Source organism: Indicator indicator, chromosome 29, assembly GCF_027791375.1.
Source record: "Indicator indicator isolate 239-I01 chromosome 29, UM_Iind_1.1, whole genome shotgun sequence".
NCBI lineage: Eukaryota > Metazoa > Chordata > Aves > Piciformes > Indicatoridae > Indicator > Indicator indicator.
Window position 1 is genome coordinate 8019239 of NC_072038.1, and position 22435 is coordinate 8041673.

Genomic DNA, 22435 nt, shown 5'->3' on the forward strand with positions numbered 1-22435 from the left:
TTAGCAGGGGAAGCTGGAGGGGTGCTGGATCTGCTGCCTCCAGTATGGGCTCCGTGGGGCCAGGTCTAGATGCCTGGTGAATGGCATCAAGTTAGGCCAGGGGAGGGCCTAAGTTTTTCCTAAGTTAGGAAAAACTTCTACTGAAAGGGTGCTCAAAGACATGAACGGGCTGCCCTGGGAAGTGGTTGAATCACCATCCCTGGATGTAGTGAAAAGCTATGTAGATATGGTGCTCAAGGGTATGGTGTAGTAGAGGTCCTGCTAGAGTTAGGTAATGGCTGGACTTGATGATCTTAGAGGTCTTTTCCAACCATAGTGATTCTGTGATTCTGTCTCCCAAGCCCCAGCCCTGATCCTGAATCACTCCATGGTCTGGGTTAAAGGTATCTTTCAAGGTCATCTACTCCAACTAGCACAGGTTGCTCAGAGCCCCAAATAACCTGACCTGGAATGGTCCCAGAGATGTGGCATCTAGCACCTCTCTGGGCAACCTGAGCCAGGGTCCTCACCACCCTTACTGTCAAACATTTCTTCTTTCTCTCTAGTCTAAATCTCTCGTTTAGTTTCAAACCATCACCTCTTGTCCCACCACAACAGGCCCTGCTAAAAAGTCTGTCCCTCTTTCTTATGGGCCCCTTTAAGTACTGAAACCACAAGCATTGGCTCAGCCCAGAAACCTCTGAGAAGGAGATAAGTTTAGTATAAGTGTTTATTGTCTCTTCCCCAAAGGGCACATACAAATCAGGCTGGACTCCAGCTCCTAGACGGAGTCCGAATGAGGTTAGTTCACATGCGTTTAAAAACAGCTCTTCTACCAGTACCATTACATCCAAACAGTAAAAGCCAAAACCAACCAACCAACCAAAAAAAACCCCAACCCCAAAAAACCAAATCAAACCCTCCCCTCCCCCCCGAAGTTTCCAACAGCAAGTAATGCTAGTCACACGTACCACGGACAGATGGTGTTAGGGGACTGACAGGTATGTACAGGTTATCTTTAAAAGACACAGTGAGTCACTGCTATCAAGTAAGATCTCCCCCCAGCTTGCCCAAGGGGGACAGCCTGGCCACCCTCAAAGGGCAGCCCAGCTGCAGCACTGTTAGCCAAAAAGCAGGGAGGAAGGGATGGGTAACCACCACCAGACAGGGAAAACCTTTGTCCTCTGTTGGTGTGGGTACAGGAAGAGCCCTGGAGTGAAGCAAACCCTGGTGAAGCCACTGCTGCAGTGTCAAATGTGGTAACCAGAGCTGAACTTGCCCTGGGTAGAGGATCAGTGGGCATGAAAACACGTACCACCCTGTCTGCACCCCTCAGGCTGGGAGTTCTGGGTCCATCCCCAGAGAGGGGCTCTCCCTGCTCAGGGTGAGTGAGGGACTGCCATGGGGAAGGGGACTTGGCTCACAACCTCCCAAGGCAGCCCATGCTGAAACAGGCAGTTACGAAGGATCTAGTTCAGCTCATGCTGGTTCCCTCTGGCTCAGCTCCCAGAGCTGCTTCACCTGAAGCCCTGGCAATGCCAGGCAAGTTCCCCAGGACCGCATCCTTCCCCAAGGATGTCCCTGACTCTCTCAGAGGGGATTCGTGGCTTCTTCAGGGCTGTCCTGCAGAAGGAGGGGAGCCTGCCCCGGCCCTTACTGCTGGCCTGCCTTCTTTGGGGAGCTGAATCACCAAAAAAGAGCCCACAAACCAGCCAAAAACCCACTACCAACATGCACTGCAGGAAACCCCACGCTGGGACAGAGGCAGCAAGTTGAACTGCACCCCTGCCCTGTAGACAACTCATAAAACCCAGGAGAAAAAGCAAAGGAATAACCAGCAAGGCCAAACCATCCCTAATTCTACAGCTTCTGAACCTGGGGCCAGGGTGGAACAGCAAGGGGGGCACAGGGAGCTGGCAGAGGGGAGCAGCCGCTGTCCCCCCAGGTGCCGGGAAGGGTCTGGGATCACTAGTGGTTGGTACTGCATTGCTATGGGAGTGAAGGGACCGCTGCTGGGACCCCTCTCCAAGGGGCTGGGGGGCAGCCCGTGGTCCCAGGCTTTGTGCTCCAGTAAGAGGGAGCTGGAGTAAACTCCCTTCTGTGGCGTAAAACATCCCCGAGCTGGTGCAGATGGGGTGGGGATGGAGAAGCCGGCACAGGTGTGTGAAGCATCTCCAGTCCTGCCCAGCCATGGCACTGCCCGGCTGATGGCCAGGGTCTGGTCCCAGAGCTGCTGTCACCCGTAAGGCAGGAAGACTTCAGACAGAAGCTGCCGAGGCGGAGAGGAGGAGGGGTGTGGGGGGGGGCAGAGGGCTCCCCACCGTCAGGGTTGGCACTCTGGCTGCCACCCCTGCCCTCCCCACCGCCTTTTCCAGGTGTCTTTGGTTGCCGTTAGGGAAATGCCGGTGACTTCTCCTCCGGGGCGAGCAGGTTAGGCTGGGAACTCGGTGCCGTGCTGCCTGATCTGCTCATCGGTGACAGACAGGTAGGTGGCTCGCATGCTCGGGGAGTACTGCAGGGAGAGGAGAGGGGGGTCAGCAAAGCACCAAACCTATGGCGTGTCCCACTGAGCCCCTCCCAGCTGCGGCCAACCCGACCCCTGCGCTGCCAAGCGCTGATGAGCTGCCAAGGAGAAAGCCTGAGGATGGAGATGGAAGATTGCTTCCTGTTTCTTTTAATCCTCAATTAATCTGCCAGGAGTAAGGGGGCCAGACCCTAGTCAGAGCTGCTGAGGGCTAGAAGAGAACCCCCCCAGACAAGGTGCTTCAAATGCTTCAGGCTCTGCTTTGCCCCTTCCCCCACTGATGGGATGCTGTCAGGTTTAGAGAATCACAGAATCAGTTTGTTTGGAAAAGACCTTTAAGAGCATCAAGCCCAACCATTAACCCTGCACTGCCAGGTCACTACTAAACCATGTCCTCAGCACCACATCTACTCAGCTTTTCAATCCCTCCAGGAATGGGGACCCTACCACTGCCCTGGGCTGCCTGTTCCAAGGCTTGACAGCCCTTTTGGGGAAGACAATGCTTCTCATGCCCAATCTAAGCCTCCACTGGCACAACTTGAGGCCATTTAGTCTTGTCCTATCACTTGTTCCCTTGGAGAAGAGACCACCCTCACTTCACGACAACTTACTTTCAGGTAGTAGCAGAGAGTGAGAATTCTCCCCTGAGCCTTCTTTTTGCCAGACAATGTGCAGGCACTGTATGATGGCAGAGCAGGACCCAGGCTCAGGGTCTCTTCTCTGTGGCAGCTGAGCTGGGTTTACCCCCTTGATTCTCTCCTTCCATGCACAAACCCTGCCCTGGGTTTGCCAGGGCTAACTGGGTGCCCGCACTGGCAGCTGCTGCAGGCTAAATCCCCGGGGGCTTCCCAGCCATGACAAGGTGTCCCCTTGTCACTGGGAAAGGGGGTAGTGGTGAGCCCAGGGCAGAGACCCAAACCTCCAGCTCCCCCCAGCCCTACCAGTGCTGCAGAATTCAATTTCCCCAGCTTTCTGCAAGAGGCAGGGACATCCTGGCCAGGCATTAAGGAAGATTATTCCGAGTTTGTTATTTTGGACCGTGAAAGTCCTTCCTCTGGGATCTGAATCCTGGTTAAATTAGACCATTCAGGGTGGGCAGAAGTGCTCAAATTAATCCCCCCCCCCCCCGGAACCCCTGCCCCTGTTCATCCTCCTGTGGGGAAGAGGGTTGCCAGCTGCCAGGTCTGTGCAAGAGGATTACAGCTTCCCGTGCTGGCACAGTTCCACACTTTCACCTGATGGCAAAAAAAAATCTTCCCCAGAACAGGCAAGCACAGTGTCCCTGCCATCTCCCCATCCCCACAGCAATGCCACTGCCATGGGGTGAGACAGAGTGGGGCTTTACTGGTTCAGATGGAGACACTGAACCTGATTAAACACTGTCAGAAAAGGAGGGGGGAAGACTACGTCGAGAAGGGGATGGACATAGGAACCACTTCCCAATGTACAGGAGCTGCAAATCCTCTGAGCTGGGGACAAAAGTGGTCCTCTTCCTCCCAAGCCTTCCACAACCTCCCCCAAATCAAAACAGCCCCATGGGAAAAGGGAGCAAGGGAGGGACTGAGGAGGGGAAGGAGGATGGGAACCCAGCTGCTGCCCCGGGATGAGGAGGGAGAAGGAAGTGGCTGAACTTACTCTTGATGGGCAACTTAGCTCCAAAATAATTGATGCAAAAATAATAATAGTAAAATAATAATAAAAAAAAAAGAAATAAAGAAATAAAGGAATAAAACAGGCATTAACAGAGCAGGGAGGGTTAAACAAGCAGCGGGGAAATGTAAACAGGCACAGGGGGACTGTGACAAGAGTCCTTTGAAAGTCAGAATAAATAAGAAATAAAGCAGAGAACAGCAGCTATTTTGGTCTCCCGTGAGCACGTGGCTGGTGACCTCTCCCCACAGCCTCCATGGGCCAGCCAGGAACTGGGTTACAGCAAGACAAGCAGGACAGAAACGCTCGCAGATGGGGCATGTCCTCTGCAAGGGCAGGAGGAGGGGGCCAAGCTCACCCATCGCCACCCTGGGAGACCTCACATCAGTGCTCTGGGCAAAACTGAGAGGGGCTTCGTGGCACCCAGCTATCCCCCACCCCAGGGTGTCACAAGAAAGACTTGGCCTCGGCTGCCCACCGTACCGTGGGAGGAGGAGAGCCTCTGCCGATCAGGGGCACGTTCTCGTAGCGCGGGTTCCCCCCGAAGAGCACGGCCTGGTTCCTGGGGGGGGACAGCTCGTCAGAGCAGGCGACACGGTGACACCCACAGCATCACCCTGCATCCCCAGTGCGGGATGACAGCAAGGGAGGGCAGGGTCTCACATGTACTCAGAAACGGGGGCGTTGGAGATGGTCTGTGCTGGGGGGTGCAGGCTGCTCTGGCTGCCCAGGCTGCTGCTGTAGCTGCAGAAGCTGCGGAGCTGCCCCCGCGCCGGGTTGTGGCTGGCGATGCGGCGTGCCTGAGGGTTGAAGGGGTCTTCCTCATCCATGTCATCATAGTCCTGGTCCCTGTGGGGACGAAGTGCCAGCACTCAGCCTCCTGGCCCCAAAAGCAGTTTCCTTGTGCCACACACGCAGCCCTGTCCTCCCCAGCCATGGCAGAGCCATGTGCCAAACCCACCGGCCAGTGAAGAGCTTCCAGGCGCGTGGCATGGCACAGATGATGGCAGAGAAGCAGGCGGCCACCAGCAAGGAGAAGAGGATCAGGTAGAGCAAACCCTCCACCCCATCGTAGCAGATGCCAATGAGAGCATCCAGGTAGTCCTGCAGCAGGAGATGGGACAGGGCAGGGATGATGGCAGTGGGTGGGTGACCCTAGAGGCCATTTGTCTCCACCCATACTTCTTCCTCACCTTGTGCAGCCCCCGGCAGTCCAGCATGGCTGTGAGCTGGTGCAGGCTGGTCTCTGAGGAGTTGAGGAGCTGCTGGACCCCCAGAAGGTCTTTCTGTGGGAGAGAGGGAGGTCAGGGAAGCACTAGGCAGGTAATGGGGTGTCACAGGGCCCCAATTCCCCCTACCTCATACCTCAGCTGTTGGGAAGAGGGGCAGAGCAAACTGTATCAGGCCCTGGACCTGGATCTGCATAGTAGTGAGCGAGCGCTGGAAGACGGTGAGAGCCTGCAAGGGGGGAGCAGGGAACAGTCACAGACCCAGCCAGCCCCTGGGGACACCCCCTGGCCCTGAAGCAGGGTGCCCAGTTCCCCCCATACCTGCTGGAAGGGGTTGCTCAGGCTCTGCTCACAGTACAGGTAATAGCGAACCACCTCTGCAAAGCAAACAGGAGACACTGGTGTGAGTGTCCCGAGGGGAGCAGCGTGGGGGTGGCAGAACGGCAGCGGATTGCACCCGACCCCCAGGCAGACTCTCGGGGAGAGCTGGGGTCCTGCTGTGAGCAAGTCTCCACCCTGCAGCCAGCTCTCACCTGCAGTGATCTCACTCTCTGTCTCATTCATGATGAACTTATCTGGGGCCACACAGAAGTCACTGGTACCCTGCAGGGACAAGAGAGACATCGCTGGGGCTACGAAGGACAGGAGGGGTACAGCTCAGGCACAGCTGGTACCATCCCTTCCCACTCACCACTGCTGCTGCTGTGTCCAGAGCCATGGAAGCCCAACTGAGGATGAGGGTCAGCAGCCCACAACACAGCATCCTGCAGGGAGAGGGGTGAGCATGCAGTGGGGTCCAGCACTGCTGTCCTCAGCAGCTCTGGCACTGCGGGGCCCGGCCGGGGTACTCACGTGGTGAGGAGGCAGCGAGAGCGCTTGGCCAGCCCCAGGCAAGCCAGGAGGCAGACGGTGAGGACGAGGATGAAGAAGAGGAGGTAAGCCAGCCACCTGGGCACAGAGAAAGCCTCTGTCATGCTTGCCCACCTACCCAGCCCCACCAGGGGATGCTCTGGCAGCCCAGCACCATGGCCCCACTCACCTGTAATACTCGACGTAGGCAATGTCACTGGCCAGCGTGGTGAGGTTGGCACTGGTGCCCTGCCAGCTGGGCAGCCCTGAGAGTTGGAGGACAATGCTGCTGGACAACTGCTGCATGAACTTGAGGGTCTGCAGGTAGTCCCCCCGTGTGGCCAGGAGCTCATTCAGCCGTGCCAGGTGCTGCTCCAAGCCCACCTGCATCTGCAGTGTGGTGCCCGCAACCTGAAGACAGTGGGATGGTCAGCATGACATCGGGGGCTTCCCTGCTGTCAGCCCCACATCTGGGAGAGCCATTTGCCCCTGTCTCTGGGATGTCAATCCTCCTGGAACATCAATCCCCTCAATCTCAAGCTGGATCCACCCTTTGGGATGGCCCTGCTGTGGCCCCTCTGGCCCTTCCTGGTCACAAAGGCCCCATTCTGTGGGGTGACGTCACCCCTCTGCACTTGGTGTGGGCATGGCCGCCCTTGGGGCCTGGCTGGCAGTGCAGGATGCTGAGGTCCCTCCTGCTGGATGCATCCTCCCAGTGCTTGAACTAAACCCAGAATGGGGATCCAGGGTACATGGAGGGGGGTCAGATGGGGAGCACCCTGCCCCACAGCCCTACCAGCGTGTCGATGCCAGTCAGGGTGTGGTTGGCATGGTCAAGGGCATACAGCAGTTGGTACACTCCATCGTTGGTCTCACTGTTCCCGTAGAAGCCGACGCCAACAGCTGTGCTGTGGGCAGAGAGAGGACCCCAGTTAGAGGGGAGGAGGCACAACTGGACAGGGCAGATTCCCTGGACCATCCCTGGATCCCCCACAGTGGCAGGGCAGAGCCAAAGCAGATGGGACATGGGCAGCGCCATAATGGGGACATACTCCCTGCTGGCACCCACAGGGCCTGGGGACACCAGGGCCTGGAGCTGCTCCGTGGGCTGGGCACTGGACAGAGGGTTTGAAGCTTCTGCCAGAGAGATTGAGCGTGGAGGGGCAGATCAGAGGGGTCTGCTGGAGCCATGACTCCAGGCCCCATGGTGAGCACACCGCAGTTTCAGCACCCCTCAGCACCTGGTGTGCCAGCAGGTGAAGCGGGGGTGCATGCTGGAGCTGGCTCTGAGGAGGGATGTGCCCCTGCCCTGGCCCAGGCATGTGCCAGCACATGGCCAGCATGCACAATGCTCCCTTAGCACAGCAAACACCACTAAACCCAACATCAAGTGGCCCATTCGCCACAACCAGGCCTTTAACAGCTGCAAACAGACTCTTTGTGGCTGTCAGGGGTGGTTTTGAAGCCCCTGAGGAGCTGGGGAGGCTGTGGGGTGCCCTGGGGCTGGAGCAGCGGCAGGATCCTGGGGGGCGGGATCCTGGTGGGAGCATGTCAAACTCATTAGTGCCATTTCCCTGCTCCATACAATGCTCCAAGGCAGCCATCTCGCTCTGCCCAGGCAAACCAGACCCTTTGTCTGGCAAATGGGTCATGGCTGGGCAGCCAAAGGGCTTCCTGCCCCGTTCTGTCTGCCCTGCCCAGGCCAGGCCTGCTGGGGGGCACACAGGCTGGCTGGTGGGGGGTCCTCCCAGCCACAGGCTGCTAGAAACTTAGATGGGCTTGGAGCCCAAGCCAAGCCACCAAAGCACTGCCGGGTGAAGTGTCCCCTTGCCTGATTGCTCCGGTCGCAATTAAGGCTGGGCACACAGGGACCTGCCAGCTGGGTCACGCTGCCGTCCGCCATCTGCTCTGGGCTGGGATTAGCGACCCGGCCCCGCTCCCACCCGGGATTAGCTGGGAAGGCAGCACAGCTGCAGCAGGGCCAGGCACAGGGCTGGCCTGTGGTCGATCCCCAGCATTGCCCCAACATCAGCAGCTGTCTGGAAGGAGGCAGGGATGGACCACATTTAATTGCATGGATCTAATTAAAAGGACACATGGCTGGAGCGTGGAGCCCCCTCAGTGACAGGGGGACAGCACTGGGTCTCCGTCCTCACCAGCAGATGAGCCCAGCGGTGACAGCCATCCAGGTGACACAGCAGGAGTGGGGTCGCTTGGTCTCAGGCTCATGGTCCCTCTTGCAGCAGCACAGGCAGATCAGGTAGATGGTAAGGAAGAAGAGGTTGAGGCCGAGGCAGACGGCGGCCACCAAGCCCAGGAAAAGCAGCGACTGGGAAGAAGAGAGGGGACAGTCAGTGCCCCGTGCCCATCACGTGCGGTGGGCAGGATGCGGCCGCATCCAGCGCCCCGTGGGACGGTCACACGGAAAAGAGGAACTGTTCCCGCTGCCCCCACGTCAACCTGCAACCCACTGTGGGTCGCAGAGCCTGGGGTACAGCAGCCCCTCCAAGGAGTGGTGGGGCACTGGTGCTGACACCCCCTCATTTAAGGGGTGCCCTGGGATGCAGGAAAGCTGCAGTGGATTCCAGGAGCAGCGCACGGCACCCGGCTGCCCCAGAGTGAGGGGTGAAGTCCCCCCTTTTCCCTCCCCTCGAGGGGTGCTGGGGCACCGGCGCTGCACCCCCTCCCTCATTTAGGGGTCACAGCGGTCCGTGCTGGGATGCGGGGGGGCTGCAGCGGATGCACGGCACCCAGCAAGGCCAAAGCGAGCGGTGAACCCCCTTTTCCCCCACCTCCGGAGGGGCGTGGAGGGGTCCGGCGGTGCCGGTGCGCGCTGGCCCGGCGGGGGGGCCCCGCTGCCCGCCCGAGATGAAGGGCGCTTTGTGAGATCAGAGCTGGCGCCGGGCGCCGCGGAGGGAAGGGATGGGTTAGGCGGGGGGACGGACGGGACGGGACGGGACGGGACGGGGATGGACCCCACCCGGCGAGGGCTCCGGGGTCCGCGGGGAGGGGGAGTCCCGGGGGTTGCTACCTGCTGGTAGTCGGGGTCCCGCGGTCGGAAGTCGGCGGGCACGGGCTGCAGACGCAGGCCGCGGTGCGGGAGTCCGTGCAGCCAGGCCGCCCACCACGGCGGCAGGTACTCGGGGCGGGCGGGCGGCATGGCGGCGCCGCGGGGGGGTACCGCCGGGGCCGGGCTGGGGCCGCGCTGGGGCCGCCGGTGGCGGGGGCCGCCGAACCGCCACGCCGCGGGGCTCGGCCCGCCCCCCGAGAGCGCCCCGCCCCCGGGCCTGGCCCCGCCGCCCGGGGATCCACCCTCCTGGAACCGCCCCCAAACTCCGCCCCGCCCATGGGATCGGGGCCGGTCCTGGGTGCCCGGCCCCCAACACCGCTCAGTGCTGCCCCTTAGGGACACTGCACCCCATCATTGCCCTGCTATAGGGGCGCTGCACCCCAGTCCCCTGTTCTAAGGAAACAGCACTTCACCCCCCACTTCCTACAGCAGCACTGCACCTCGTCACTGTCCTGCTACAGGAACAATGCATCCCATCCCCTCCCTGCTACAAAGGAATCGGTCACCTCCCTACAGGGTCACGGCTCCCCTTCCCCTCCTTAGTACTACAGAGCAACAGCACCTCATAAGCACGCGGCTACAGCACTGCACCCCGTTCATCACAGCTCAGTGTCCCCACTGCTATAGATACCACTCCTGTCACCACCCTGCTAAAGGGGCATCACACAACCCTCTCCCTGCTGGAGGCACTGCAGCCCATTCCCTCCCTTCACCACCTGCCACAGGCCCAGTGCCATAGGGCAGAGACACCCCCGTGCCCGCCCCCCTCGTGGGAAACACAACGGTGGCTAGGTGCGACAGATAGGGGTGCTCCCAACCCTACTGGGGTCCCCAAGTATCCTGGAGCCCCTTGCTTTGAACTGTGGGACCTGCTGCCAACACCCCAGGCCGAGGCTTGAGAATGGGACCACTGGCATCTTTTGCTGCACTCCCAGAAGGGGAAGCTGGGTGCTGGAGGGCCTGGCATGGTTGGAAAGGACAGAGTTGACACCAGGGAACAGTTCAGGTTTTATTTATTGTAATAAAACTGTTGAAACAGACTCATTTCAGCTCCTTCACAGCCAGACCTGGGGAGAAGAAAGAAACAACGGTTGGAGGGGCCTTGCCCATAGCCCACCTGGTTAGGGGGACCTGGAGGAACAAGGGGTTACCTGGGGGCAGGGACTGCTTCAGCTTCTCTGCCTTCTCCTTGTCTGTGATCACCAGCGTGTACAGGTACCGGCTGCAGCGCACCTTGAACTTCACATTGTCCTTGTTCTTCTTGATCTTGACCGCTGCAGGGTAGAGGAACAGGTCAGAAGTGACTCCCACCCCAGCCACAGGGACGGTGACAGCCCTGCCCGGCTCATCTGCACTGAAGAGAACCCAAACCAAGGTATTTATCCCACACTAATGTCCCTAACTGTCCCAGATGAAGAGTTCCACCTGTCACCAGGCTCCTCAAAGCTTTATTTTGGGACTGTTTCACTTCACAGCAGCAGTTTACAAGAAAGGTGACGTAACTGTTCTTCATACTCTAACTGTAACCTGTAACCGTAATCTACAGAGTTCACTCCAGGCTCATCACTTCCCCTTGTGATCTCCTGCAACCCCAATGGCACTGGAGCTAGTAACAAGCTCCCCATTTCTGCCACCAGTGGTTCCCATGTCCTTTATGTCTTTATGAAGCTGAGCACTGGGCCAGCTCTTCTCCTTTCCCTCCACAACCCTTGCAGCTCAACATTACAAGAGCTACTGCAGAGCTGGAGCAAGCTGAAAGGTGTGAAGACGCCTGCCAGCAGCTACAGCAGCATCTTGGCGTTGGAATTCTCCCTCCTCGCCCACGGCGGTGAGTTAACAAAACACTTCCCAAAGGAAAAGCGCATCTTCCCGGTGACAGCTGGATCCAAACAAGCAGCAGAAGAGGGAAAACTCTTCAAGGGTTGTTAAATACCGAGACAAGGCAGCTCCTGTGTTTCAATTATAATGGTCTCTGTATGTGCAACAGAAACCCTCGCGTTCGAGTGTGATTCACTTGTCACTCTGACAGAACTCCTCAGCGTCTGACACCTTGCAGATTTTTTGAAGGCTACAAGGCAGAAACTGGGAGCTATCTGTGAACAGCTTCCAGGAAGCTGCAGCTGGGGCTTAGCCAAAACTCTCCAGGGTTAAGAACAGTGAGAAAAATTGGGCTGAAGGGGTGTTGAAGCAGCAGCCCCTGGAGAAATCCAGCCCTGGACCCCAGCCCTCAGCCATCACAGCATCCCTCTACCTGTGGGTAGGACCTCAGTCATCATTGAGCTTTAAATGTCACCCACATGATTCCCCAGCACTGTGTCCCCCTCAGTGCTTCCAAGCCAAGCAGCTGCTCAGTCTCAGTGGGAAGCCCCCATTTAGGGGTAGAGCATTTCCTCTGTCAGAGCACCCCACTACATTCTGTCACACCCTGAGGCATGAGTAGCAGCCCAGCACTCACACTTTGCATCCTTCCTCCTGGCTGTCAGCAGAAAATCTTTGATCTCCTCAATCTTGCGAGGCTGCAAAGAAAAGTCAGTCAGTGCACAGAGACCGGCAGAAATCTTACTCCCCCTGGTCTCTGCTTGAGCCTTGGGCTGGCTGTGTGCCCCATGGTTTCCCAACAAAGTTCCCCCACCCACCCCAGGTCAGGGAAAGCCTTTCCTGACAGCAGGATCAAGCCCCAGCCATAAGCCAAAGTGGGGGTCGGCAGAGTCACCCTCAGAGACCCCACATCCTCTACCACGCCCATTTCCAGGGACACCCTACTCCCGGGATAATGACCCTCCCGATCCTACCAGGCTCACAAGACACCCCCAACCCCACGGGCTGACGGACAACGCCCGTCCTCCCCGGGCCCCTTCTCACCATGGTTCCAAGCTGGGCTCAAAGCGCTCCGACCTACGGCAGAAACAACCCAAGATGGCGTCAGCGCAATCCCACTGCCCATCAACGGCCGCCCACCACGGGCTTCCCCCGCGCTGACCACCCGCCAACGGGTCTTTCCACCTCCCCTCTCCTCCCCCGGTGCGCCCCGGGGCCGCCCAGTCCCGTACGACGGCGGATGGCGGCGGATCTCACGATGCCCCCCCTCCCCCCGCTTCTTCCGTTCCATACTCACAGCAACCGTCTCTACGCAGTGATCGGAAGTGAGCGCTTACTTCCGCATCCGAGTCTTAACCCCCACCCCCTCGAGCGCCGCCACGGCTCGGGCCGAGGGACAAAAAGGGTCGAGGTCGCGATCGTGCCGGTTCTGCGATGAGTTCGTGGCGACTCCGCACCCGCTGCACGGATAATGGAGGATGTGAGGGGAGCACCGGCCAGTCCCGGCTTCTCCGATTCCCACCGTGCTTCGCCGCTGAGGGGCACGGCTACCTGGGCAGGCCGTTGCAGCCTCCTGAGCCTCAGCATGGCTCGGTAGGTGGGGAGCATGGCGCAAGACCGAAGGTGTGCGCCATGGCTTCCCCCGAGTGGTGAGGGGTTCGTGATCTCGAGTAGAGCTGTAATGGAGCAGGTTTGCCACAAGAGGGAGCTTCAGTCACGCTCAAAACACCGAACCCACCCCCAAATCCCTGCAGAATCCTTGGGGGTGGGTGGTGGCGGGCGAGGGACTCTGTCTTGTCCGTGTACCAGTGCCTCGTCTCCCCCTCCCGCGTCCTACAGAGCAGCGCTGTTTTGTGGCGGGGTCAGTGGGGTCGTCGGGAGCAATGGGGATAGTGGGGCCGGGAGCTGTATGCCCTCCCGTCGGCCACGGTTTCCAGCTGTGCCCCAAAGCCTCATGCTGGAGGTCCTTTTTTGGGGGTCACCCATCAGGGGATGTGCTGCCCTATGCTGGCCATGAATACTGAAATCCATACCGTGCCAGGAACGCCCCCCATCCATGAGGGACCCGCCATTTAGGTCCTTACCTGGAGGGGCTGGATCCCTGGATGAGAGGGTAACGGGACAGGTTGTCCAGGTCCAGCATTCCCAGGGCAGAGAAAGGGAAATGATGGAGAAGGCAGCTCTTGTGTGGCTGCTGTGGCACCCTGGCCTGGCACTCTGGTGTGGCACCTTGGGGACATGCATCACACCTGCCCTACAAAGCCAAGCTGTCTCCAGGACTATGCCCTGATGCCCTTGGTCCCCCCTCGGTGGCTTTCTGTGGGGTGAACTTCTGTGGGCACCCATTCTGTGGTGGTTTGAGCTGATACTGAGTGCCAAAGCTGCCAAAGCTTAATTACCTGTCGGTTCCTGATCTTGCAGCCACCGTGGGTTTGGAGGTGGGTAATTAACCACCTTCTGCTTTTGATTACTGCTGGTGGAGTGATTTTGTAGCACGCATGTGCCCATGGGGGACCAGAGGGTTGTAGGGCTGTGTCTTGTGTCTTCAGTGTGGATGTGTCCTTGAACATCCTGGTTGTTCAAACCCCTTGGGATGTGAGTCCATGGGCACTGGCAGCTCTCCTCAGTGATGGAATTATGTTTTGAGGAAGAACAAGGAGGAGGAAGAAGGACAATGACATGTCTGGAGGAAGGGAGAGCTCTTCCCATGTCCTCTACTAGGTCTTGTTCCTTTTTGTCCCCATTGCAGTTGGCTAAAGGTTGCTTGGGGTGCCCTGCTGTGATGGGAGAGGGGATTTGCAGGGATGCATCTCCTCATGGTGCCCCCACCATGGCTCCTGTATGCCCACCCATGCCTACTGCCCCATGCCCATAGCCCATGGCCACAGCCTTGTGCCCATCACCTTGTGCCCACCATTCCATTCCCATCACCTTTCACCATCACCCTGTGCCTGTCTTCTCTAGAGACTTTCAAGACCTGTCTGGATGTGTTCCTGTGTGACCTGCCCAAGGTGATCTTACTTTGGTGGTGGTGGGGGGTGTGTGTGTGGAGTCGATGATCTCCAGAGGTCCCTTCCAGCTCCTACCATTCTATGATTCTATTCCCCCATCACCTTGTGCTCACCACCCCATGCCCATCATCTTGTGCCCACTGCTCCATTCCCTTGTCTCCATGACCTTGCATCCCATAGCATTTCCACCCAGTCGCAGTTCCACCAGTGGCTCCCAGTGTCACACCACTTACTGGGACAAAGCTTAAAGCCAAGGAGGGAACTGTGAGGCTCCCACCAAGGGGTGGCTTTTGGGGTGGGACAATCCTTCCTCGTCACCACAGGAGTTTGTAATTGTTTGATTTACTTATCTCATCTCTTGACGGGCTGATCTACTCCACTGCTTTTTAATTGCCTCAAAAGTTGAGCAGTTTTTCATGTTTTAAGGAGTGCTGAATTGTATAATTAAACCACTAACAGTGTAAATCAACAGTGCAGAAGAAAGACAGCAGAGAATTAAGCAAGCTCCTTGGCATGATAATAAAACCAAACCGGCAGGAAAAGTGCCCATTACGGCACCCAGGCTGAATGCTAATGCTCGGCCGAGGGGAGCCAGGCACCGGCCGGCTCCGGTGAGGGGCTGTGAATGCTGGCACGCTGTGATAACCTCCCAAATCCTCTGTTTTTTGGCCCAAAAGCACAGTGAGGCTTCACCATCACAGCCTGACATAGAGCGTGTGGGTCAGGCAGTGTCTGCGTTCCCCTCCGCTGCCGCCCATCCCTGCACACCCTGAGCAGCGTCACTCCGCTTGCTCCCTGGGAACAGATTCACTTTTACTTTATTAATGTTATTTAAAAGCTGAGTGGGTGTATAAATCAACAAAAATAATTCATGAGAGTCATTAGCTCCTCAAAGATGGGATCTTTTTGTGGCTGGCTTTAAATTAAAAATAAGAAAAAAAATCCAAACCCACAAAAAAACACCTCAAAAAAAACCCCAAAACAACCAACCAACCAACCCCAAACCCCAACACATTCTGAAACTGCAGCTTTTAAAACACATCAAATACATTTCCTCCCTGCCTCCCACCGGCCTGGGCTCTGCTGCCTAATGAAATTCAATTAGCATCCTTAATTCACCCGCTGACTACCGGGCTTATATTAAAAAATCATTCCAATTCTGCTTGGGAAGCGCTGTGCCAGCACTGCAGTTCTGTTTAAACCCTGTGGTTTGGGGGGATATGCTGTGAGCCCCTCGCCCTGCTGCAGTGTTTGATGAACAGCTCCTCATCCTTCTCATCCTCCTCCACCGGCAGCTCCGGGAGGCTCCGATGAGGTGGATATCGACGGAGCCTCACGCAGCAGACCTGGGATGCCACATCTGGATCGCAGCACCCTGCCGACACCCAATGCACCCCATCTCCCCCTCCCCAAATGCAGCCCTTGCCAGGATTCCCGGGGCGGGGTGATGTCCTCCAGTGTCTCCAGGGACAGCGGGGACCCTCCAGCGGCTCTGGCAGGAGTTTCTTTGCAGCAGGAGGTTTTAACCAGCACGTTGGCAGCCGGTGAGATCTGTGTGTTGCCCGGCGATTAGATGGTATCGGCTTATCAGCCGCAGCAGCACCGGGGGCTGCGGGGAGGGGGATAACACCGAGAAATTAAAAAAGGAAAAGAAGAAAAAGCTGATGTGATTTTCCTCTCTCCTCTTAAAGGTCTGATTCAAAGTTAAACAGTCGGGGAAGATAATCTGCCACGGGCTCCATTGCTCGGCGTTTGGTCACCTTGACCTCGGAGACCCTCGGCTGGGGGCTGGTTCCTGGGGACCCAGGCGGCTCACTTTCGGTGCTCGCCCAAGAGCCGAACGAGCCAGACGGGGTGGGTGGGGCAGGGTGCTCCGTCACGGTGGTGTTTACACACACAAGGGCAGTCCTGGGTTTATTATGCATAATGACACTGTCCTTATTGGAGTTGCAAACCATTTTTCCTGGTGGAGGCAGAGAACGGCCGTGCAGGATGGGGAACCGCGGCTGGTCTGTGCATCAGGGCAAGCTCCGGGCTGTCAGATAGGTCCCGTGATGGTGCTCCCTGCAGCCCTCGGGACAGCAGCATTTTGTGTCTACCATCTAGACCCCCGCCCTGACTCTGCTACATTGGCTCCAGTGCATCCTGCTGGAAGCTGAGCATCTCCTCTTCTTCCCATTCAAGGCATGTGCCAGTGTCCAGGGAGCACTCTGCCCACCCAGGGAGCACCCTGCTCACCCAAAGTGCCTATGGTTTCCTTCTCCTCCTGCTCTCTCCAGGGACATGACCATCACTCTGCTCATTGACCCCTTGTGACACCTCCAGTTTACTCCCATCTCCCTGCAGGAGCACTGCTGATGTTTCACCACCCAGCAAGGACTTGTGGGAGAGGCAGACCTCCTGGAGAGTCAGCAGGGAAAACCCACAGCTTCTGGGTCCCACGGCTGGTTGGAGTGTGGGAGGCATTGCCTGTCCTCAGGCATGTGCTATCCGCACTCCAGGAGATGTGCAGGAGGTGTGTCCACAGAAGTGTGTGATCCCACCTCAGGGAGCTGCTGGCACGAGCCCCATTTTGTGGCTGCACCCTATAGCTGCTGAGCCCACCTGGCTGAGATCATGCCTGAGACGTTCATTGCTGAGAAGTGCATGGCTGAGACATGAAAGTTCAACACATGGAAGCTCAAGGCATGCATGGCTGACGTGCAAGGTTGAGATGTGCATGGCTGAAACATGCGTGGCTGAAACATGCATGGCTGAGATGTACAACCTCAGGGATGGGCAGGATGGAGATGTGCATGGGTGGGATGAATGTGGCTGAGATGTGCATGCCTGAGGGATGCAAGATGGAAACCTGAATGGAAGTGCATGGCTGAGATGAGTGTGGTTCATCATACAAGCTTGAGATACGCAGCTCAAGACATGCATGGCTGAGCTGGACAGGACAGATCCATGCAGGCAGCCTGAGTAGTGCACACCTGAGACAAACCTGCCCAAGCCATGCACGCCGGCACCCAATACGTGTGTGGCTGATGTGCCCACCAAGCAGTGTGTGCCTAAGCCGTGGTGCCAGTCCCAGCATGGAGGCACCACACCAGTGCAATCAGCTGCCATCCAGCTCTTGGCTTGTTCTCCCAAATCTCACATCCTTCTTCAGCATGCAAAAGCCTTTCTGCAGGCAGGCGACGTGGTGGAGGTGTGGAGCTGGCAGAGTTAATAGGAGACATGAAAGGACATGCTCGCCCGGAGATTCCCCTATTCAGGGAACAAACTGCAGCAGAAATTGATTTTTTCCCCTGTTTACTTGAGTTTCTCCCCCCGGTGCAGATATAAAAGGCCTTGGATGGCGATTACCTGCTCCAGAGTGCGAGTGCAATTTGCTGGATGCGTTTATTACTAACAGGGACAGAAAACTCTTTCCAATCACTCGGCATTTTCTTCCCCCCCCCCATCCCTTTCTCTCTCATTCTTTCTCCCTTTCTTGGTTTTAAAGCAAAGGGCCCTGGCAGCACACTGCCGAGAGCCGATCAATTCACTCCTGATGGCAGCTCCCATGCCCTCGCATTCATCAGCTGGGCTCTTAAAGAGCATCCGAAGCTTCAGGGACGACTTGGGGGGGGGAGAAATAATAAAAAAGCCCCTTCGGAGGCGAGATCATATTTTCTCTGTCTCTTCCCCTTTTGTTCTTTATTTGCGGAGGACAAAGGCAGGCGCAGGCTCGAGGGGGGGAACAGGCAGCGGAGGCAGATGAAATCCCAAGAAACAAAAGAGCCTGTTTTCATGGAAATGCCCTGAAAAAGGGGGAGAAGATTTGGGAAGGAGGGGGCCACGGGGCTGGGGGAACAAGCTGGGAGGGGGCTGAGTTCAGTGGCAGTATCGTGGTGTGGCCAGAGCAGGGAGAAGGAGAATAAAGGCGGCTGGAAGTTTTCCCGCAGGCATCGGGAGCCGTTTGAAGCTCTTGAATATATATATATATTTTAATTAAAGCTGGGCTGGGCCAGATCCTGCCTGGGAGGAACAGCCACACAGGAGACAGGATCAGTATCTGGCCTTGGAGTGGCTCCTGCTTTGCTGCTGTTTTGTGGGGGTTGAGAGAGACCAGAGCCAGGGGGGGTGGTGGGTTGTGGTGCAGCAGCAGCAAAGTCATTTAATACCTGGGTCCCCCCATCACTGGCCGTGCTCAGCATCCCTCCCTGAGAGGCAGAGGGGCAAATCCAAGGGGATAAAACCCAGCCAAGCAATGAAGCAGAAGGGGCTGGGGGTCCTTATCTGCAGCCCATGCCACCAGCACTGTCTTTTATTTGGCCACCCCTGTCATGGATCACTCTGGTTTCAGCAGGACTGTGGGAGCACCTGAGCATGCAGAGCAGAACTCCAGGGCCAATGAGGACATGGGGTGAAGCTCCTTGGAGAGGGATGGGGTTGGGGGTGAGGATGCATCTCCAGGATGAGCTTTGGCTGAAGTGATGATGCAGGGAGTGGTCCCTGTGCCAGGCCACAGGAAGGTGGCACTGTGTGTGTGTGGCAGCTGATGCTGAGGGTGAACAGCTTTCTTGCCTTTAAATGACATTAATAAAGTAAAAGTGATGGGTGAGAGAGTGCAGGGGAGCAAAGCACAGACTCCCTCCCTTTCCTGTCTCATGCTCTTGCTGCATGGATAAGTGGCCAGAGCTCAGGTGACAACAAATGTGGTGGCTCAGCTGTTCCATTGGATCCACTGCCAGTGGTGCTGGCCACATCCAGTAGAAACCAGCCCAGCTTCCCACCTGGCACCATGGGCAATGCTGGCAACAATGAAAACAGAGCCCAGTACAGGCTCTGGGCTCCTGCTTGCACATTATAGCCACTGAACCCCACTGGCCCAAGGAGATGCCAGCACTTGGTGGGGGATATGTTGATTCCATGGTTTGCTGTTTTGGAGGTGCCAAGAGCTTCTCCCCTCCTTCCTCCACACTTGCCAGTGCCCATATGAGCCTGGGAGAAGCTGGTGATGTTGGTGTTCCTACAGTCAAGGTGTGGTGGCACCAGGAGCTATTCATCTCGTGGAGTGGGCACTGCTGTGCTCCATGGCACAGCACCAGGGTGCTGGTGCCAGCAGATCCAGGTGCTCTGGGAAGCAGGAGTATCTACCTCTCCAAAAGGGGTTTCTGCAACTCATGAAGATGTGCATAAAAAAGGGAGAGGTCTCCATCTTAATTGCATTTTATTATGGCTCTACTTGCCCACCTCTCCTGTGCCAGCCTGTCCCCGCTTGACCCCCCGTGAAGCCCAGCTCCAGGATCCCCCCTCTGAAGTCAGTGAGGTAAGAAGGAGCTGAGTCCCAGAGCTCAGCCCCAGTGCTCCCCTGGGCATCACCTGGACAGACTGGGGCACAGGGCATGATGTGGGGCAGGGTTTTTGGTGATGGGCCATGTCCTGCAGGCTGGGACCTCCCACCTCAGAAAGGCACAACCATTCTGTATTAGGCAGGACATTCCCAGCTCTTCAGGGACCTGCTGACAGGGTGGGAACCCCAGCTGTGGATCCTGGTGTGTCATCCTGCCCAGTCCTGCAAGCCCTGATTCCTCATACTGCCTGGTCCCCGAGGAGGGGAAGCTGAGGTTGATGCCCCAGCGCTACTCCTCACTTCCCCTTCTTCACCTGCAAAGGGGATTTGCTGTGGTTAGGGGCACAGCTCAGGTGCCATGTTGTGTCTTCATGTGTCACCTGTGCCAGGCTATGTGCCCCTGATGTCTCCTGCACCTGCCTTCCTGGGGAGTCACCATTAGTGACCCAGTGATGCAAATACCAGCCCAACACATCCAGGAGCTGAGGTTGCTACAGGCAGAACCCCATAGGTGCTGCAGGGAGGGAGGGTGCCATGCATGGCCAGCCCCAAAGGTCCCACTCCAGGCCCCTGGAGGGTGCCAGTGGCTGCAGGACACAGTCTGGGCAGGTGGGTGACACCGATGTGTGCCATCAGCGGTGGCACCATTGAGGCAAGGGCAAGAGCAGCTGTGGTGCCTGCCTGGCTCCCCGCCACCCCGTGCAGCTCCAGCCGTGTTGGGTGTCATCCTGCAGAGGAAGATTATGGTAATTTGCCTCCCCCCCTTATGCATAATTTTCCGACTCGGCTGCAGCAGAGGCTGTGCGGAGAGGCTGGGTGATGGGAATGTCATCTGCGATTCGATTATCTCCTCCTGCCTGATGCCTTGCTTGGCTTTTTTTTTTTTCTTTTTTTTTCCCCCCCTTTCCTTGTGAAACCTTCATCAAAATATGTAAATCTAATTAAGACAATTACAGCATGAGGACAGCTGAAACCCACCCAAAGCCACATTGCCACCAAGCCACCTCAGCTGAGCCGCCAGCAAGAGAGGGGGACTGAGGCTTTGGAGGGGTTTGGGATTTATTTTTTTTTTTTTATGGCTCTGCAGGTGGATGGATGGGGCTGGTGGTCCCTCAGCCCCATGCATGGTGCTGCTCATGCTGAGGAGGTGTTGGCTTTGGGGTGCGTGGTCCCAAGGGGACAGAAGTGCCTCGGATGTGTCCTCAGTGGGCATGCCACCCAGGTCCCACTTCTGCCGGGGGATCCAGAGGCTGCATGTTCCTGCGACACACTATCCTCCTCCTTGCTGGCTGTCATGAGCTGGAGGGGTCACAGCACCTTGCTGGGGGCAGCTTCCACCCCTGCACGTGGCACACCCTGTCGCCTGTCCCCGAGGTGCCCACTGTGCCTCTCGGCGAGGAGGGGCCACCCCTGAGTCTGCAGCTCCCTAAAGCCTCATTGATATTCAGTCCCCGCGCGGTGGCAGCTGGCTGGATGGCAGCAGAGTGACAGCGGTGACAGGTAATGCCAGCCACGGGGACGGCGGCAGCCGGCGGGCCGGCAGCGAGGGAGCAGCTTTGCCTGCGCCCACAGTCGGGGTCCAGCTCCGTGTCCCCACATGGGACACACTACGGCAGGATGGGGAGAGTCCGTGGGAGCTGCATGCTCCCTGTGCCCTGCCGGGGGATGTGCTGATGTTTAACGTGGGATGCTGGGGATGCTCTGACAGGGGAGCTGGGGTCTAGCTACATGTCCCCACAGTGGGACAAGCTGTGTGAGAATGGGTAGAGCCCCCAGGGGCTGGACGCTCCAGGACTCTATATTCTGCAGTGGGGTGTGCTGATGCTCACCCTGGGATGCTCTGATCAGGAATTTGGGGTTCAGTTCTGTGTCCCTACACTGGGACAGGCTACAGGACAGCCCCCAGGGGCTGGATGTGGAAGCCCTCTGTGTTCTGGCAAGGATCCACCAGTGCTAGGATGCTGGGGATGCTCTGACAGGGGAGCTGGGGTGCAGCAAGTAACCTTGGGACAGCTTCAGCACCACATGGTGCCCTCCGTCAACCCTCTGCCCACCTTCAGCCACCCACACCGGCCAAGCAGCAAGAAGGCCGAGCAGGGACGATCTGGGACGTTGTGACCGCCCCTGAGGGGGGTGGGCAAGGGCTGGTGGCTGGGCAGAGCCAACCGCATGGGCAATTAAAGTAAGTGCAAATTGTCAGGGCCTGTGATTAACGCTGCCTCCAAATCCGCATGAATATTAAACGCCGACATTGCCCAGGCTCCCTGCACAATGAATTCTGTATGAATCTTAAGATAAATCGTTTGGATAACTTAGAGGCAGCTGTACTCCCTCGCCACCAACTGCCTCCAAAAATCATCTCACGTCAGGCGAGAGGAGTCGGAACAGAGACCAGACCAACCCTGGGAATTGCCGCTCAGGGATCAGCGGTGCCAGGATCAAGGTGAGGGTAATGCAGGGCACCTAGGGCTCCCCAGGAGGTGAAGGCAAAGCTCTTCAGCTCTGGCTTGCTCCTAGAAACCGGTGACAAATCCTGTTGCTTGCTGTCGTCTTTGGCCAGGGAACATTTGCTTTGCCTTGGAGGGGCTTCTTCCCAGAGGGGTAGCATTTGTCATTGCTCTGTGATGGTTTTGTGTGGCTCAGTACATCCCCCCCCTGAAGCACTTTTGACACTTAGTCCTGTTAGAAGTGCATTCTGCTCCTCCAGCACTGGCACAGAGATCCATCTTGCTGGTTCAGAGACCCGCCGTGTCCCTGAGTTCCGCCGGGATCGGTTCCCATTGGCATGCAGCCGCCGCGCCTGCCTCGTGCTCCTGGTCCAAATGCAGCAGCGGAGCTGCCGCGGCGTCCTCGGAGGCCTGGGGGCCTTGATTGCATCCTCACACTGCCATAAATCAGCCCCGGGAGCCAGGCGGCGCGAGGCTGGGAATGGCAATGTCGCAGCGGGCAGGCAGCAGACGGGCAGGGGACCAGCATCGCTGT

At 57.6% G+C, this 22435-nt stretch overlaps 2 protein-coding genes across 2 annotated transcripts; both read right to left on the minus strand.

Moving 5' to 3' along the window:
• Window positions 1-2410: 2410 nt before the first annotated feature.
• Window positions 2411-9391, minus strand: TTYH2 (tweety family member 2). Its single transcript, XM_054393845.1, has 14 exons — window positions 9263-9391; window positions 8388-8560; window positions 7028-7139; window positions 6422-6642; window positions 6235-6330; window positions 6074-6146; window positions 5916-5985; window positions 5704-5759; window positions 5519-5611; window positions 5347-5439; window positions 5115-5257; window positions 4817-5002; window positions 4637-4715; window positions 2411-2491 (listed from the first exon to the last, which is right to left on the minus strand). The coding sequence occupies exons 1-14, from the start codon at window positions 9389-9391 to the stop codon at window positions 2411-2413; spliced, it is 1605 nt and encodes a 534-aa protein (XP_054249820.1).
• A 917-nt stretch (window positions 9392-10308) lies between these two features.
• On the minus strand, window positions 10309-12455 carry RPL38 (ribosomal protein L38). The gene is made up of 5 exons (XM_054393902.1): window positions 12417-12455; window positions 12164-12196; window positions 11757-11817; window positions 10453-10575; window positions 10309-10368 (listed from the first exon to the last, which is right to left on the minus strand). Exons 2-5 carry the CDS (start codon window positions 12164-12166, stop codon window positions 10343-10345), a joined length of 213 nt encoding a protein of 70 aa, XP_054249877.1. The 5' UTR covers window positions 12167-12196; window positions 12417-12455; the 3' UTR covers window positions 10309-10342.
• Between the last annotated feature and the right edge of the window lie 9980 nt (window positions 12456-22435).

Bases quoted from the DNA above. Each gene is read 5' to 3' on its own strand.
- TTYH2 (XM_054393845.1), bottom strand. From the start codon at position 9,391: ATGCCGCCCGCCCGCCCCGAGTACCTGCCGCCGTGGTGGGCGGCCTGG. The intron at 6,147-6,234 runs GTGAGTACCCCG...CTCTCCCTGCAG, and splicing joins TCTCGCTGCCTCCTCACCAC to GATGCTGTGTTGTGGGCTGC. The intron at 5,440-5,518 runs GTATGAGGTAGG...TCTCTCCCACAG, and splicing joins CCCTCTTCCCAACAGCTGAG to AAAGACCTTCTGGGGGTCCA.
- RPL38 (XM_054393902.1), bottom strand. The intron at 10,576-11,756 runs GTGAGTGCTGGG...TCTACCCTGCAG, and splicing joins CAGGAGGAAGGATGCAAAGT to CGGTCAAGATCAAGAAGAAC. The intron at 10,369-10,452 runs GTAACCCCTTGT...TCTTCTCCCCAG, and splicing joins GAAGCAGTCCCTGCCCCCAG to GTCTGGCTGTGAAGGAGCTG.